At 56.4% G+C, this 17,661-nt stretch overlaps 1 protein-coding gene across 1 annotated transcript in view; it reads right to left on the reverse strand.

Annotated features, from left to right (window-relative positions):
* COL27A1 (collagen type XXVII alpha 1 chain) overlaps positions 1 to 17,661 on the reverse strand; it is a 115,970-nt gene that overhangs the window by 21,421 nt on the left and 76,888 nt on the right. Inside the window, exons 26-36 of the mRNA XM_004594944.2 lie at positions 16,281 to 16,334; positions 16,013 to 16,066; positions 11,689 to 11,742; positions 9,343 to 9,396; positions 8,997 to 9,041; positions 8,860 to 8,904; positions 8,564 to 8,617; positions 7,529 to 7,582; positions 6,657 to 6,710; positions 5,452 to 5,505; positions 4,262 to 4,315 (exon numbers count right to left, since the gene is read on the reverse strand). Coding sequence (XP_004595001.2) covers positions 4,262 to 4,315; positions 5,452 to 5,505; positions 6,657 to 6,710; positions 7,529 to 7,582; positions 8,564 to 8,617; positions 8,860 to 8,904; positions 8,997 to 9,041; positions 9,343 to 9,396; positions 11,689 to 11,742; positions 16,013 to 16,066; positions 16,281 to 16,334 — 576 coding nt within the window. The remainder of the gene's footprint in view (positions 1 to 4,261; positions 4,316 to 5,451; positions 5,506 to 6,656; positions 6,711 to 7,528; positions 7,583 to 8,563; positions 8,618 to 8,859; positions 8,905 to 8,996; positions 9,042 to 9,342; positions 9,397 to 11,688; positions 11,743 to 16,012; positions 16,067 to 16,280; positions 16,335 to 17,661) is intronic.

Genomic DNA, 17,661 nt, shown 5'->3' on the forward strand with positions numbered 1-17,661 from the left:
AGAACAATTAGTGTCCAAGTCCATCTGAGCCCCAGACCCCTGGGCTTCATCCCAATACCCGTGGCCAACCAGACCCCTGGGATCCCTTAACATCGCCAAGAGCTGCAAGGGAGCCAAGGCGGGGAGCCACAACATGTCCTGGCCTCAGCCAAGATGGGCCCGTGGGTCCACAGGAAGGCGTCAGCTCAGGAAGACACCAGAGGCACACGGGAAAGGAGGGAAGAAATGATCACCAAGAGGAACATATCACACTGTCTGCCTCTCAAACAACTGTGTCCAGGCCTCTGCACTGAAGTAGTTAACACCCACAACAGTGAGGGACAGGTAACAGCTTAGATCACAGGAGGGAGGAAACTGCTGCCAGGCAGGGAAGCCAGAGAGCGTTCCTGGGCCGGCTGCACGTCCACTCCCTGGGCTGGCTGCATGGTCCCACTGTCCCAGTCCTTGCTCCTGTCTTACTGCCGTGCTGATGCATCCTTGGGGCATCACTGCTCACTCCGTGTGGTTGCCCTTGCTGACCATCTGTATTCCAGGGATGTCAAAAAGTCTATGCCATGATGGCATTCAAAGGCCAGTTGACTTGAGTACCAGAAGTTTTGTGGTACACAGTTTGTTCATGCTCCACATCGGCTGTGACCTTTTTTGAAGTTTCTCCCACCTACCCTGATAGCCGTGACCACGTGCTACCTGCATCTGAGGACTTCCGCAGGCAAAGTGGCTTAATCCCAACAGAAGCCTCCCAAGCAGGTGCTCTTTGCATCCCATTTTACAGATGAGGAAGTCAAGGTAGAGCCAGGTCATCTGACCTGAAATCCCGTAAGTGGAGAATGGCTGAGCTGGAGGGAGGGGGATGTCCCCTCACAGAGCAGGAGGTACCCAAGGTCTTCTTGGGACTCCAGGGTTTGGGGAGCCTAGGGTTACCTCCTGGGAAAGGCAGTCCTTGGCATGGGGTTAGGGAGCCCAGAGCAGCTGGCAAATGTTCCCAGCTTTGCAGAGAGGTGTTAAAACAAACCACCCATGTATCCCCAAGCCCGTCTTATCTCATCACTGTCATCTCCACTTGCTCCTGGAGTGACTGGGGCAGGCCAGACTGGAGCAGCACAGGACAGAGCAGTGGCTGCTGGGGACACAGCAATGGCCACCAGAAAGCAGGGCTGGTGGGTCAGGTGGGTCTGTGGACCACCCAGGTGTCCCATGGGAGTGGACATGGAGTCATGTGTAGGAGAAAGGAATGGGCAGAGGCAGGGATAGGCAGGCTGGGAACAGCAGAAGGCATCTCTGCTAAGTTTGCTCCCCCAGCGCCAAGCTCCACCAGGACACTGACTCATGCATGTGTGTCCAGAGGGCAGGGGGCAGAGGGCAGAGGGCAGGGGCACGACTCAGGCTGATGGGGCCTGGGACTTGGACTGGCTGAGAAGAGAGGCTTGGGGTTGCCATTTCTAGGTGCTCACCACTGCCCGAGGCCTGTGGGTGAGGGCTATAGAGAGCGGGGGTAGCTGGAGCACTTTCTAGCCCATGACCCAGGTAAGTGGAAAGACTCTCAGTTGGCTCGTAGCCCAGCAATACAGATCTGGGCACCAGGCTGGGTTCTTGGGGCCTTCCCACTGGCACGCTCTGCTTCCAAACCTGGCTTGGCATGAGGTCTGGCTGGTACTGCAGACTCCCCCGGACAGAGCCCCACTCCTGGCTATTCTTCATGGCCTCCTGTTCTGACATTTAAAGGTAGGCAGGTCACTGTAGGTGGTCCAGCCTCCAGCCTAGGCCCTGCAGGAGCCCAGAACCCAAGCATGACTCCAATCCCTTGCCATGGCCCTGGCTCCTACACAGCTGGAGTAGGGGGGCTCTTATACCCCATGCGAAATGGGCTCTAGGGATTCCTAGGGGACCCCAGAATCCTGGGACATCTGCCCTGTCAGGTGTTCCAGAGAGCCTTAAAACTGCCTCAAACGACAGATGGGACAACTGAGGCCAGAGATAGCACAGGTGCCCTGCTGCCACACAGAACGCCATGACAGGCACAGTTTAGGCCCAAGGGTCTGTGTGGTGCCCTGCTGCCACACAGAACGCCATGACAGGCACAGTTTAGGCCCAAGGGACTAGCCCAGAGGATTAGTCCTCTGTCGGCATCCCTGGATGGGGTTGCTTGAGTTCAAGTTCAATAGCCACATGACCCCGGGTGTGTCTGATTTGTAAAATAAAGATCAAAGCATGACTGTGAGTATAGAAAGAATCCAGGCAAGGTGCTGAACAGGTGCAGGTGCAAGTGCTAGGAAGAGGGTCACTGTTGTTGGTCACCTCCACCCTGGCCTGAGACACAACAGGCAAAGAAAGATTCCAGGGTGCACTGCCCACCAAGGTGCTCTTCTGATGGTGACATCCCAGTCAGACATCATGGTGGGAATAGTCCCTCCTGCGATTTGTGCAAAGATGCTGTGCATCTGAGTGACAGCTCTGGTTCAAGCACTATGAGAGAACTGGTCATGGAGGGCGTGAAAGAAGACAGGGTCGGGGCCACAGAGCTGTGAGCCAGGAAGGAAGAAAGACTGCACGAGGCGGTGCAGCCTGGAAGACCCCTCTTGCCCCACCTCAGCAGAGGATCCAGGGAGCAGATAGGCAGCCCTGTGCACCTCCTCTGTGGAGTGGGGATGGTTCTGGTCCTTACAGGCAACATGGAGCAGGTGAATGCCTTGGGCACAGCATGTTTTAGCACAACACACACCAGCATCATCATGCGGTGCACAGCAGTGTGTACTTGGCAAAGGGCGTGGAGGCAGCTGGCGGAGGCTCTGGAACTGGCTTCTCCCTGGGAGTGAGAGAAACTGGACTGTGACAGATAGGGGGCGCTTTCGTTCTTGCAAAGAACACCCAGAGCCCAGGGCCTGTGCTTAAAGCCCTCTGGGATTGGGCCCGGCGGCGTGGCCTAGCGGCTAAAGTCCTCGCCTTGAACGTGCCGGGATCCCATATGGGCGCCGGTTCTGATCCCGGCAGCTCCACTTCCCATCCAGCTCCCTGCTTGTGGCCTGGGAAAGCAGTTGAGGACGGCCCAATGCTTTGGGACCCTGCACCCGCGTGGGAGACCTGGAAGAGGTTCCAGGTTCCTGGCATCACATCGGCCGTTGAGGCTCACTTGGAGAGTGAATCATCGGACGGAAGATCTTCCTCTCTGTCTCTCCTCCTCTGTGTACATCTGGCTGTAATAAAATGAATAAATCTTTAAAAACCAAAAAACCCTTTGGGATTGCCTGTACCAGGAGGAGTATGGGTAGGGGAAGCCGAGGTCCAGGGAAGGGAGTCCAGATCTGAGATCATGTGATAGGTGGGTGGCAGAGGGGCTCAAGGCACATGGGACTCAGGACTGGTGAGCTAATTTGCATAGAGGAACAGCCAGGCCTGGGGAATGCCCACTCACAGGGTTGGGGGCAGGGGTGGAGACCCAGGCTGGGTCAAAGATAGGGGATGGAACTGCAGTGGGGCTAGCAAGCTAGAGAATAGGGCCTGCCCACCTGCCTGCCCACACCTCAGCTGAGCCCCATGCTTCCGAGATCCCAGCATCCTGGCTCCCAGGAGATCCTGGACAGAGTAGCAGGCCCATGGGAAGCTAACAGGTTGAGTGTCTGTGAGCCATGGGTTTGAATTTCAGATCCTCCACTCCCAGCAGATACTGGGTAAATGTACCTCTGCCTTCCTCTAAGCCCCAGTCTTCCCTCCTTTAAAACAGATACGCTGAGCAGTGGAGCAAGCAGAGGAGCTCGGGCCGGCCGAGTCCAGATTTGGGTCCTGGATATGCCCCCTATTAAGCTGTCCATCCTTAGGTAACCTGCTTAATTTATGAGTCTCAGTGTCTGCATGGAAAGACAGGACTTAGCTCTAAGCACTGATAGAGGTGCCACCATGTAAGGCTTAGTGCCTGATGGGTCCTGCCCAACAGTGTCCTGGGATGCACAACGATTCCCTCTCTATCTCTGGGGATGACTGAGTGCCTGGTGTGAATGTGACTGAGGGTGGGTAACCAGGAGCCATGCTTAGCCAAGAAAAGCTGACGTTTGAAGAAGAGCAGCTGGGCAGACAGACAGGCAAGGATGCAGGCCTGAGGAGGCAGCCAGGGCTCAGGGCCGAAGCTGGCAACCACTGAGCAATGTGGACTCCCCCCACACTGCCCTCCATGGGGTCTGATCTCAGAGTTTTGTGGGCACACATGGTTTCTAGGAGGTCTTGGATGGGAGGGTGGGGACTGGCCAGACCCCGCCCACAGGGCACTTACCTTCACCCCATCAGGTCCCACAGGGCCACTGTCGCCTTCCAGGCCAGGATCTCCCTGGAAAAGATTGGGGGAAAGATATCACTGGGGAGGGTCCCACATTAATCCCATTTCTTAGCTGAGGAAAGTGAGGCTGGCTCTCAGGGAGTCTTGCCAGCAAGAGCTTTAATGGCCTTCAGACGCTCAGACAGGCTTCCTGCTGGCCCCACCAGCTCCCAGCGTGTCCCTGATGCCTTGGTTCCCTAACACCTGTCCAGTGAGGTGAGGTGTTCTCTAAACTTTCAGAACACTCATGGCAACTCAGGGCCAGAGGGAGAAGGGATCGTCAGACATGACAGGTGTGCAGATCCTGCTCTGCTTGTACCTGCGAGAGACATCACTAATCAATCCACCTACACATGACTTTTCCCACACAGGCCTTCTTTCCCTCATTGCTGTGCGCTCAGTGGGTGGCCCACACGTGTTTGTCATTCTCTTCTGTGCCATCTGCCATTGCTTTCCCAGGTGCATTAGCTGGAAACTGAATTGGAAGTGGAGCTCAAACCAGAGCCCCTATGGGACGGCGGAGGCTTACCGTATTACACCGTAACTCAGCCCTACTGATCAATTGTTAGCATCTGCTATCTTGGGGTGCCAAGCTCATCCTTTCCTGTTCTCTCTCAGCAGGAAGCATTGGAAAGAAGGAAGCTGACTTGAGGGGCTCTAGCCCCTAGGCTGGACCCTATGTGTCCACACAGCACCCCTCGGTGGGGGTGTCCCCCACTCAATCTAATCAACCAGACACAGAGCACAGAGTGGTGGGCACAAAGCCTTGCATGACTTCCCAGAGCAACACAAGCGCCATTGGAAAAGGGAAGGTTGCACAGAACGGGTTTTTTCAGTACAAGTACGTGGAGCTTCATCTGTTGGGAGGCTGTGGGACTGGTCCAAAAGAAACCAACTCCTTGACCACAGGCCTTCTTAGAGCCTTGACATGCTCTTGTTAAGGGACCGCAAGAATACAGAGCAGACAGTGAGTCCCACTGGTTCTGTTACTGCATGACGTCTGCATGCTGAAGCTGCCAGGAGAGTCTGGACGGGGCTGCAACTACTCTGGCTCCAGGAGGCTGGGTCAAGCCCTGTTCTGCCCTCTGCCCCCTGCCCCCAGGCACCCTGGGGAATTTCCAGGGAGGCTGCTTTTTGCTTCCACTTACCCGCTGCCCAATGAGGCCCTGCTCCCCAGCGGCACCCAGGGGTCCCAGGTCACCCTAGGAGGGAACAAACACAAGGTTGGTCACCCATTGAGGAGTAGCAGCCAGGCCTGCTTCCCCCAGCTCTGCCCTGAGGGTCAGGGAGGAGGAAAGGCAGGGTCAGAGACCTCCCCTCCCCCCTCCCAACCAGCCCCTGCCACAGGCTTCTCCCAGGCAAGGGCAGGGGGAGGGCCACCAGGGTGGCCACCACCTCAGAGGTGACAGCAGAAGCAATGCTATCATCCAGCCCTGTTCTAGGGACCCTACTATGTGGGCCCCCTCGATTGCTGCCACAGCCCTGCGGGGAGCTGTAAGCATCCAGGCCCAGGGAGGCCACTATGCCAGCATGGACTCGGGTCTGGATGCAAGGATTCCAGCTGGCATGGGGTTCATCAGCCTCTTGCCTCTCCTGTGCAGACTTGGAGGAGGCCCTCCTGAGCTGGAGTAGGGGTCACGTGCCCTCTGGAAGACTCCAGAAGGGTCTCTCTCATCCAGGGAGCTTCAGTCTGCAATCTGTGCTGACATGTGAGGGCAGAAGGAGGAACATAACAGGGCTAAGTCCCCCCGCCACCCAGAAGGCACGACCTCCCCACTACCAGCTGCTAACTTCCTTCCTTGTCACCGGAGCAAGTGATTCCGGGAACAAGCCAAGTGTGACAGCCTCAGGCCTGCCCCAGCACCCTCTCCAAAGGGCAGGGAGGCCCAGCACCAGGGGCGATCTGCCTCCGGTCCCACAGCCCGAGCCGGCTCCCTTGGGCCCTGCCTCCACAATGGTGCCCAGCCGGAAGCGGCCAAAAAGGCCTGAGTGACGAATGGTCCAGGGTGGGGGGGCACTCCCCAGAGCCCAGATCAATGGGCACCTGTGTCTCAGCAAGTAATGAGGGGCACCGGCGCTGGAATGCAGATGCTATCGCATGAGGCCAGCGTGGAGGCAGGGGCAGGTGCCAGTGAAAACATCGCCAGGCAGGGGGCAGGGGTGGGGGGCCCTGGGGCCGGGTGGACACTCGATGGTGGCTGTGGCCAGGCCCCCTGCTGCCCGACCAGGAGCACAGAGAACCCATTATCCAAGGCACAAGAAAAGCCTGTTTCTTCTCCAGGGAGAGGACTCAGCCGCCAGCTGGGAGCCCATTTCAACACACCATTTTTCTCCTCTTTTCATCCCAGCTCACCTTCATCCCAGCGTCCCCTGGAACGCCTGGTTCTCCCACTGCACCCGGCGGCCCCTGCAAGAAAATGCCACAGGTGCCTCCCAGAGCTGGGCCCAGCTGCATGCTATACGTGAGGCAGAGGGGAGACTGAAGCCCAGAGAGGGCAGGCAATGTGCCCGCGGTCACCAGCAGCACAGACACACAATGGCGAGCACTTGGAGCTAACACTTGGAATGGGGAGGGGGTAGGAATGAGGAGGGGGCAGGAGCGGGGATGGTCAGGCCCAGCCTGGCCAAGCCTCAGGACTGCCTGGTGGCGGCTGGAGTCTTTTCCCTTCCCACCAGTGTGGTTTACCACAGTGGGAGCCCTGGGCAAGCGTGGGAAGAAAGATGCTATGATTGGTGTAGGGACAGCAAGGAAACGCTGGGCGCCGTCTGTCCAGGGCTTTCTGCAGGTAAGCAGCGCTGCCAGAGCAGGAGGGGTCCGGAGCTAGCCCCACTGGCACTAGGCCTTGCACAGCCCCCTGGGCCCTGGTTTCCCCCTCTGGATGAGACTCAGGTGCCTAAGGTTCTTTCCAAGTCTTCCTGAGTGGCCCTCAGCAGGCAGGCACCAGCCAAAGTACCAGGAGGAGCATTAGAGCAGGGGTTTGGCTGCTTTCAGGGATGCCTGAAGGGCCTTGGAGTCCCTCCCAGTGGGTCCTGGCATCCTTTCATGCCTGAGTCTGGGAGTCAGCTCCCTTACTCAGCTGTGTCCTTTCGGCCCATATGCTTGGTTCCTCCCCTTCCCTCCGTGCAGCCTCTAGGGCAGGGCATGGCAGGGCTCTAGAGGAGGGTTTGGGGACGCTGGGACAACCGCAGAAGCAACAGCAACAGACAAGGGTCCTTAGCACTCACCTTGGGTCCCATATCTCCCAGAGGACCTATTGGCCCTTGGGGTCCCTGAGGGCCCTGGAAGACACACAGATACATACACAGTTGGGAGGCAGCAGCCTGGGAATTGTTTGGGGTCTGAGGCTAAGCAGCCATTGTGGGGGACAGAGGACAGGGAAGGCAGCAAGGGAGGGACCTGCAGCCCCAGAGACTGTGCAGTCTGCACCTGGGGCCTGAGCCTGCTCTCCTCACCATACCCACCCACTGGACCCCCATCTCAAGCCAGCTGTACCTTGCTATTCACCTGGGTGAAACTTCTCTGACCCAGAACCCTCCTGTACTAGGGCCTGCCTCACTCTGGGTCCTTTCACCTGGGGTATTGCCTTTGGGAACCCCCACTCCCACTTCCATCGCCCTGCCCCAGCCAACGTAGGGTTCACGGCTAACTTCTGGGCAACAGCAGTTTAGCTAGTGGAAGCCCTCTGCCCTCCACCTGCAGGGTCCTGGACTTCATCCACCCAAGACCCTTGATAGTTCTATCCTCTCTCTCTCAGATCTCCAGCAATATCACTTCTAGCAGCCCTGACACCTGGATGGGCCTGCCCAAGGTCTTCCCTCCCAGAGCAGTGTTGAAGGGCTCCCTGAGCTGGTCCCTCCCAGATTCCCTGTTGCCCTGCTGGTCTGTGACCTACCTGCTCCCCCAGGCCCCGACCTGTGGTAGCTGGCAGGTTTACTCTCATCCTCCTCCTTTTCTCCCTCCTTCCTGTGGCCCTGCACTGGTTATGCACACTCTGCACATTTTCTTATTTCATTGTCACAACAGAACAGGTGGGGTGAAGGACAGCTAGCTGTCTCATTTTTCTGGAGGGAAAATGGGCCAGAGATCTAGTAGGCTTGGACTCAGACCATAGCCAGCCCTTGGCCAGGGCTCCGGCAACTTCCCTAGCCCTTGCTCACTCCTTCCCTCATCTGAGCACTTGTTGCCCAGCCTGGGAGGGTAGCTCAGCTACGCTGGCCTGTGTAGGCAAAAGTTCCAAGAGGGAGGGAAAAGATGCATACCGGTTCTCCAGGGAGGCCCTTGGTGCCAGGTGGGCCTGAGGGACCAGGGATGCCCTGCGGAAAAAGACAAAGGCAACTGGGTCCCTCCACGGCCTTCTTCACCCACCTGCTCCCCTGCTCCCATGGAGTCAGGGACCCAGACAGCCTCCAGAAGGGAGGCAGTGTGCTGGAGGGGCTTTGTGCAAGAGCGGGTAGCCAGGACCTTGTGGCTCCCACAGCAGGATGAGGACTCAGTTAATGTGGCCATGATCCCCACCCCAAAAGTTCCCACAGACAGAACTGCAGGAAAGACTCACGGGAAAGCCTTGCATGCCTGAGTAGCCTCGCTCTCCAGCTGGCCCCTGGAAGCACATTTTGGGGGACCATCATCAGAGGTGCATGTCATGAAGCAGGGGTGGGGGGGCTGATCAGCTTAGAGTTGGCCCTGACATACCTGCTGTCCGGGCTGGCCAGGTTTGCCCTGTGGTCCTGGGGAGCCCTGTAGGAAGCAGAGCATGTGAAGGTGTGGGGGGAAACTGCAGGAGAGACCTGGTGCAGGAGGGTCTTTCCCCAAAGAGGGACCTGTGAGACCATAGCATGCACCCTCTCCCCATTGTGCAGGTGAGAAAACAGCCATATCCTCCCCCAGTGGGTGTGGCTTGCAAGCCCACACGTACTCAAGGAGCTCTTTCTATCCGTGGGGTAGCCAGAGGCAGGGTTGGCTCTCAGAGGCCCGGGGTACAGGGGAGTTTTGGGGACTCTGGTCTTGGGACTCCTGAGCCAGCCATGGCAATCAGTACCTTCTGGCCCCTGGATCCCTGCTCCCCAGTTGGTCCATCCGGTCCTCGGGGACCCTGAAAAAGGAAAAAGAGACTAACTAGCATGGTGGATAACAGGGGTCTCCCACAGGTTGAGAACCGAGAGGGCAGGGCCACCCGGTGACTTGGGCCTCGTTCTTGCCTTGCACAGCCTGGGGCCCAGCCTCCTCCTTCTTCCCCTGCATCTGCCACTAGAGGCAGATCACTTGTGCAGCACATGTTGAGGTGGCTCTGCAGGGGACACAGCACAGGGAGGACTCGGCTAGAGGCTCTGCCCTTACAAAATGGGGCTGGTTGTGAATAAATCTTCAGAGTCTTCCAGCTAACCCATCTCTCAGATGTGGAGAATAAGGGTAAGCGCTCAAGAGACAGGTACAATGGGAGCAGAAACTGGTGCATGGATCTATGGAGATAAAATGATAGGGGCAGATGTGGAAGGGGGATGGGTCTGTGGCCAGGTGTGTGGCACAGCCCCTGTTCTCCTCCAGCTAGAGATGTGAGCCAGCAGGCCCAGGTCAGAGGAGATACTGGCTCCCTTGGACTCTGGTCAGACCTGCAGACAGGAACCTCAGACACCCCAGAAGCAAGAGGAGTCCACCCCAACACCCAATGCACAGATGGGAAGACCAAGGCCCAACCAGGGAAACTACACATTAGCAGTCAGTATTCCTTGCAGGGTACCCAGTGCTCCATGGAGAGTTCCCTCCATGGGGACGTTCCAGGGCCACGAGAACAGTCAGGCGTTTGTTCCATGGTTGGTTGAGGGGGCCTAAGCTGGGAGAACAAGGGGATCCTGGGAAGGTGTCTAGCCAGCCCTGGGTCAGGAGGCAGGAAGGCCAGCCTGTGACATTCCCAGACCAAAATAGTGGGGACATGTGTGAGTGAGGACGGGGACAGAGAAAGCTAAAAGGGAGGAAATTAATGAAAAAACAAACAAGGACATTTTGAATTAACAATTGGGCCAGAAAGTATGATGTTTCCACGTAATGGTTGTCTCTAGCTCCCAGCCTCTCTACCCCACAGTCTCCTCGGGGCTCTGGCAGGGCTATGGATCAACCAGGGGTCCCAGGCCGGGTGGGCAGGAAGAGGGTGGGAACTCCAGCACGGGGCTGCACTCCTGAGAGACAGGTTCTGTCCCTGGCTGAGGCACAAGCTCCCCACAAAGGGGCAGCTCTCGGGGTACAGAGCTCAGGGAGGCCAGGAGCCTAGCCTGAATCCCATGGCACACTGCTCATCCTTTTAGGAGAGGGGCCGTGTGATGCTGTGATGGTAGGGACATCAGCAGCAGCAGTGATACCAGACACAACTGCTGGCTGGCCTCCTTTCATAAGGGCATGGGCTTAGGATGGCCGTGAATGCGGCCCCAGTGACACAGCTAGCCAGAAGAGGTGTCAGCTAGTGCCAGGCACTATTGATTGGCAAGGGAGTGAGCTTGCCATCATAAGGTGCATGCAAGCCACAAAGTAGAAGAACCTGTGCTGGGGAAGCAATGTGCAAAAATCTCTCTTCTCAGGGAGATGCATAATCCCCAGGGAGCTCAGGGAGAAGCTGGGACTGACTTGGGGGAATAGGAGCAGCCTCCAGCCACCCTGGCTCTCTGTCTTCCAGTGAAGGGAAAGGAACCAGCGCAGCTGCATGCCCTGACCCTTGCTATAAGCCACCTGGCAACTCATCCCCCTGCTCCACCCCTTTGATCCCCCAACAATCTCGGGCTGTAGGCAGGCCTGGGCTTCCATCAGAGCCACACGTCACTGTCTTGTATATGCTTCCCAAGAAACAGGCTTGTAGCCACAGCCAGGGCTGCTCTCCAGCCAGGCCTGGAGCCTCAGGGTCAGACTCGGCAGGTAGGGATATCTGGCCAGCCATCGCAATGTATGGACAAGGAAGGAATGGGAGGGAAGAAACATAGACTACATCGGTCCGAGGCGCTTGCTGAGCTCAAGATGTTGGTTAGTGATGGACTCTGTGGCCATCTGCTCAGGCTGATCCTGCTGCTGGCCCATTTCACAGAGGCAGAACAGGAGTGGGAGGCCCCAGGTGCACGGCAAGGAGTCAGTACCAAGGCCAGGCCTGCTGAGCTTCCTTTTAGCTCCCCGTAGCAACATGTAGCCTTGGGTTCTTGGCTCTCAGAATCCACGGCCCCCTTGGAAGGGGCCACTCCAGCCACACTAAATCAGTGAGAGGAGAAAGTCCCAGAGAGGTTAAGACAGTGGCCCCGGGTCCCACAGCTAGCAACTGGGAAGGCTCAGCCTTGCTGCCAGACCTGGGAGGACGAAAGCAGGTAGGTGTCCAGTAGCTGGCCCTGAGGCTAGCACAAGTCTGACTTACCCGGAGTCCCTTGGCTCCCCTTGGGCCTGGTGGGCCTCGTGACCCTGGAGGACCCTGTGGGCGAGAGAGTGCAGAAGGCTGTGTCAGGGACAGAGAGCAACACAGGGCTAGGAGTGTGGTGGGCAGAGCTCACAGTCTCAATTGGACACCACACAAAGTTGCCCTGCCCCAGCTCCTGCAGCCACCAGCTGAGGGACTGGGTAACATCTGGGCCAATGCCCTGGGAGGGGGGCAGGCCCTGAACTTTCTGGGTAGCTTTAAAAGGCCCCCTAGATGAGCTGCTTCTTTCCCGTTTATCTCAGGCCAACACGGAGAAGCTTTGGGGCCACTTCCAACCAACCGGCTCCCCAGCTACCTACCTCCCTTTGTGTCTGGCATTAGCCATGGAGCAGGGAGGGTGATGGCCTAGCCTCCAGCCCTCACTGTCAAGAGAATACTTCCCTCTACCACTACCCAGGATAGAAAGGGCCCAAAGCCCAGACCTGGAGTGAGCATGAGAAGCAGAGGGGGTCTGGTGGGAGCAATCAAGGAGGGAGGCAGGGCAGAGATGGGCTCTGGGGGCAGAGGGAAGCTGCCCAGTTCACGGTCATCTCAGATTGATGTAGAAGAACAAGAAGGGTTAGGAGACACAGGGCCATGAAGCCAGGCGGGCTTTGTTCTTTGCGCCAAGCAGTCTCTTGAACACACGGCACAACATGCCAGCACATCAAGAAGCTATGAGGGTGAGGAACGAAGGCGATGAGCAGAAGCAGGTGCCTCCCTCCTCGCTTCTCTCCTTCCAAGCCCAGGTCCCATGCCACCCATGAGGTGGGGAGCCCTCTGCCACACCTCCCAGCTCAGACGGGGTGGGCTCTCTTAAACAAGCCAAAGTCAGCCTCAGCTGCCATCTGCCACAGCCCAGACAGAGGTCCGACCCCATTGCATGGGACTAGGGACATTGTGCGGGGCTGGGGACATTGTGCTGCTGCTACTCCCACCCTGCTCCAAGTGCAGGTCCAGCTGCCACCACCTGACAGACCTCCCAGCCCCCTCCTTGTCTGGGCATGGATCCAGATGTGGCCCAGCAAGCAGGTAGATCTGACTGCCTGATGGAGCAGAACATGGAGTCCGGGGCAGAAGGGCCCACAGCACAGGGTGATCGCATGTGATGTGCCTCTGCCGAACCTCAGGTCTGGAACGTGGATTAAAAAGATGAGCTTATGGGCCCGGCACAGTGGCCTAGCAGCTAAAGTCCTCACCTTGAAAGCCCTGGGATCCCATATGGGCACCGGTTCTAATCCCGGCAGCTCCACTTCCCATCCAGCTCCCTGCTTGTGGCCTGGGAAAGCAGTCGAGGATGGCCCAAAGATTTGGGACACTGCACCCGCATGGGAGACCTGGAAGAGGTTCCAGGTTCCCGGCTTCGGATCGGCGCGCACCGGCCATTGCGGTTCACTTGGGGAATGAATCATCGGACGGAAGATCTTCCTATCTGTCTCTTCTCCTCCTCTCTGTATATCTGACTTTGTAATAAAATAAATAAATCTTTAAAAAAAAAAGATGAGCTTATTTCGAAGCAAAGAAGTCTAGAAATTCAGGCCTTCAGGAAGTTCATGGAAAATGTATATTATTTAAAAACAAAAACAAACCAAAATACCTGCAAGAGGACAAGCTCTGTGGTGCAGCAAACTAATCCTCTGCTTGCAGTGCCGGCACTCAATATGAGCGCCAGTTCTAGTCCAGGCTGTTCCTCTTCCCATCCAACTCCCTGCTTATGGCCTAGGAAAGCAGCAAGGACGGCTCAAGTCCTCAGGCCCCTGCACCCACATGGGAGATCAGGAAGAAGATCCTGGCTCCTGGCTTTGGATTGGTTCAGCTCTGCCCAGTGTGGCTATTTGGGGAGTGAACCAGTGGATGGAAGATTCTCTCTATCTCCTTCTCTCTGCAAATATGCCATACACACACACACACACACACACACACACACATTTTAAATAGAGGGGGATAAGAAGAGTCCTTGAGGGGCAGATGGAATAACAGAGGAAGGTGGCTGTGTACTTTGTCAGAGCCAGAGGAATCATGGAATTTGATGTTATACTTAGTTCTGGTCACTGGGTGACCATGGGCAGGTTCCAGACCTCAATCACCTCCCTCTACACCTTGCAATGGGGATAATAATCTTACTTGATGTCAGCACGCTACAGGAGAATAGGGATGTCAAAGTGATTGGCCAAGGAGGAATGGGTGGTAATGTTCCTTTTGTGATAACAGCTCACTGTCAGCGGTATTGTTAATTACTGCTGCTGGCAAGCCATTGTGCTGGTTGGCTTCACAGCGCTTTGTCAGTGCCGGGAGCTTGCTAAGCACTGCATCACATGCTGGCCTATGCATTTCTACTAGCGGTCTCATGATGAAGGTCACGCGAAGCTGACTTAACAGATGAGGAAACCGAGGCTTGGAGAAGCTAGCAACGTGGCCAGGCCCCTTGGCTGAAGCAGGAGAGCTGGGATGTGACTCCCACGTGGGCTCTAGTAAGTCAATTTTTTGAGTCTCTGTGCTGTCCTCTTCCCCCTAACAGCATGAGGGGTAGCCGGTTGCCTGCACAGAACCCCACGAGACCCAAGAGACTAGCCCCCTGGTTCTACAGTGCATGGTCATTGGCAACTCTGGCATCTGACCGCAGTGAGCATCTGATTGTGCTATGTTAGAATGGGCTCTGAGGGATTCAGTGGAGACCCGCGTCATCTTTCTGGTCACTGGCCCAGATTTGACCCAGTGACTCCTTCCCAGGATTCTCTCCTCCCATCAGGAAGGTCAAGGCTCAAGGAGGCTGAGGCCTGAAGTGCAGGAGGCAGAATTTGGCGATGGACTCTGAACATCCTTTTACCTGGGTTTTGGTTACACCTTGGGCACCTGCTACCCTAACAGATGCCAAGGCTGGGAGGGAGGCTGGACATTAGCCATTGGCCTGGGGAGATGGGTGCTGGAAATCCCATACCCTCATCCTCTGGCCTTGTCAACCACATCATCAGCTCCTCGAGCCCCCAGACAACTATGGCCTTTCCTCCTGCTCATGAACAAAACCTAAAGTCCCACATCCAGGGAGCCCAGAGCACCAACCACTGTGCCCAATTCTGAACAAAGCCAACTGCCCATCACCTCCACAGAATGATGGGGGATGGCAGGGTCCTTGCTGCTTGGTGCCAGCTTCTTTGAATGCTGGTTACTGATGCCCAGGCCTCTGCCAATGGGACAAGTCCCTTGGGATCCCTCCTTGGCAGTGTGTCACCTGGCACATAAGTAGGTGACCAGTACAAATCTGTCAGAGACCGAGAGAACACTTGCCGTTTGCACCCCTTCTGGACAGTAAGAATGTTAAGGGCAACTTCATTTCTTAGTATTTTGCACACCCATGGCTGGGCAGCACTTGGCAGGTACACAAATCAGATGGGAACTGAGCTGGCCCTGCTCACTGATGGGAGTGGGTGACCTGACGGTATAAGCCTCCCTTGGGTTAAGTCCATCAGAGGCTCCTAGGTCCTCCTCATCAGAACAGAGCTCATCACTCGCCAGCTCTGTCCTGATTGGGGCCTGATTTTCTACCTGCTGACACCCACCCTGGAGTGGGCCCCCCAATGCCGAGCCCTGGCCAGAGCGGAAATACGTGCCTTTCCCCAGATTTCACTCTCCATCAACTAAAGCAGGGGAACCCTAAACAAGTTTTACCTGATCCAAATTAGAACCACCCTGCCCCTGGTCCACATTGTCCTTTGATATCCCAGTTCTCCTGCAGCCTGCCGAGGACATGGGAGGCGTTCCCAAGTCTGGGTGCTTCTAGCTGCACCCCTACCCAAGTCTCCCATCCTTTCCCGTCATGTTCTACATTCAAAAATGTCTCTGCTTCCTTTGAGCTCAGCCTCTCTGGACGGAGTCCGTCCCATCTTCTCCCCTCACAGCAGACAACATTGATTACTGGAGTCTTTTTGCCAGGCGGAGGCTGGCTCTGCCTTGCCTCTTGCCCCAGTTCCTGCACCTGCCCAGACACAGGTTACCCCTGTGTCCTGCATCAATGGACTAGCAGCAATGCTGCTAGCACCCAGGATGCTAGAGTGATGACTAGATGTCAGCCACTGTTGCATGTAACTCACACAGTCACACTGACATGACCACAATCTTGTCTCTGCTTAGATGAGCAAAACTTAAGTCTCCAATGACCTGCCTTGCGAGGGAGAGGCAGAACTCTGATTTGGTTTCTGGTCTGTCCTATGCCGAGGCCTCCTTACTGCCCTCCACCCCAACCTCTGGCAATGGGTTTGAGCTTAGGGGACCTGAGCGCTTTGCTTACTGGAGGTCCAGGCTCTCCAGGGGTCCCAACACCACCTGTCGTTCCAGAATGACCCTGCCAAGAAAGAAGAAAACAGAGGGGTCAACAGGGGGAAGCGCCTCTCCCTCCTTCAGTCCCATGTTGGCTGACTCAGCCCAGGGCACGGGGCCAGCCACCAGGCACCCCCGGTAGGAGAAGAAGCCAGTCATCCCAATGGAAGGGGTGGAGTGATGGGGCGGTCACCTGAAGCTGCAACAGAGAGGGATCAGGATGCAGACTTACTCCTTACCATCGACCCCTTAGGACCAGGTGCTCCTGGAGGCCCCATCATGCCTCGGTCACCCTGTGGCAGAGAGAGAGAGCAATACAGGGAGGTCATGGCTGCAGTAACCCCTGGCGGCAGGGAGGGGGCAGGGTCTACAGGGAAGGCGTGCAGAGTCCCCTGCCCGTCTCCTGGCCACAGCTCCCATGTGGGGAGCTGGGGTTTCACTCACTGAACACCAAGACCCTGTGTGATCCTCACTGCAGCCGGCCACATGGCTGTCCCCCAGGCCAGGGCGGTCCTCAGTAAGAATGTGATAATCACATTGTCCCCTTTAGGGTCTGCACCATTGTTTCGTGCCATCTTCACAGTCAGGACAGCATGGAGACGGCAGGTATAGCAGGCAGAGCAGCCTGCGTCAGCTTCAAGTCCTGGCTCTGTTTGTAGGAGACTATTTCTTGCATTTTCCCAACCAACAAGCACTGCCTGAGCATTTGCTACGAGCCTGGCACCGTGTGCCAGACCCTGATTAAAGCATGGCAAACAGAGCCAGACCTGCTTGTGTGTGGCAAAACATACAATGTCTCAGGGAGATGGCCCACCTCATTCCAACAGCTGCAACTTGGAGTAGGTGCAGAGAAGGAGAGGTCAAAAGAGGCCCCTGACACCTAGGTGGTGGGGAGGGCTTCCTTCTGGAAGTCCAGTAGGAACCCACAGCTGAGGGATGATGAGGAGTCATTCAGGGAAGGGGAGGCAGGGGTGGGGATAGCGGACCTGGGCCAGGGCAGGGATGGCCACAGGCTGGAGGTGAGAAGGGCCATCGGGCATGTGGACAACACAGAAGGACACAGTCAACTGTGCTAGGGGACCTCAGCTATGAGGGGTATCACCATGCGAGGAAGTGGGATTAAGGGTACATGAGACTTCCTAGACTAACTCGTTTTTGTAATTTTTTTATGAATCTAATTATTTAAAAATAAAAAAAATTTAAGACAAGAGTTGGGGTTGGGGCCAGTACAGTGGATCAGCAGACCGAGCTGCTGCCTGCAACATCAGTGTCGCATATCAGTGCCACTGAGTTCCAGCTGTTCCACATCTGATCCCACTCCCTGTTAGCAAATATGGGGGAAGAAAGCAGCAGCCTGGGTCCCTGTACCTGAGTTGGAGACCTCACTGGAGCTTTAGGCTTCTGGCTGTGGTCTACTTGAGATCTGGTTATTGTGACCTTCGAGGGATGATTCTTTCTTCCTTTTCTCTCCCTCCCTTCCTCCCTTCCTCTCTGCAGCTTTCAAACAAAACAAGTAAAACTTAACTAAAAAGAAGAGGGAGATTGGATTGTGGCATGGCACCTTAAGCCATACCTGCAACAACATCCCAAATGAGTGCCAGTTCAAGTCCTAACTGCTCC

The sequence above is a fragment of the Ochotona princeps genome, chromosome 14, assembly GCF_030435755.1.
Source record: "Ochotona princeps isolate mOchPri1 chromosome 14, mOchPri1.hap1, whole genome shotgun sequence".
NCBI lineage: Eukaryota > Metazoa > Chordata > Mammalia > Lagomorpha > Ochotonidae > Ochotona > Ochotona princeps.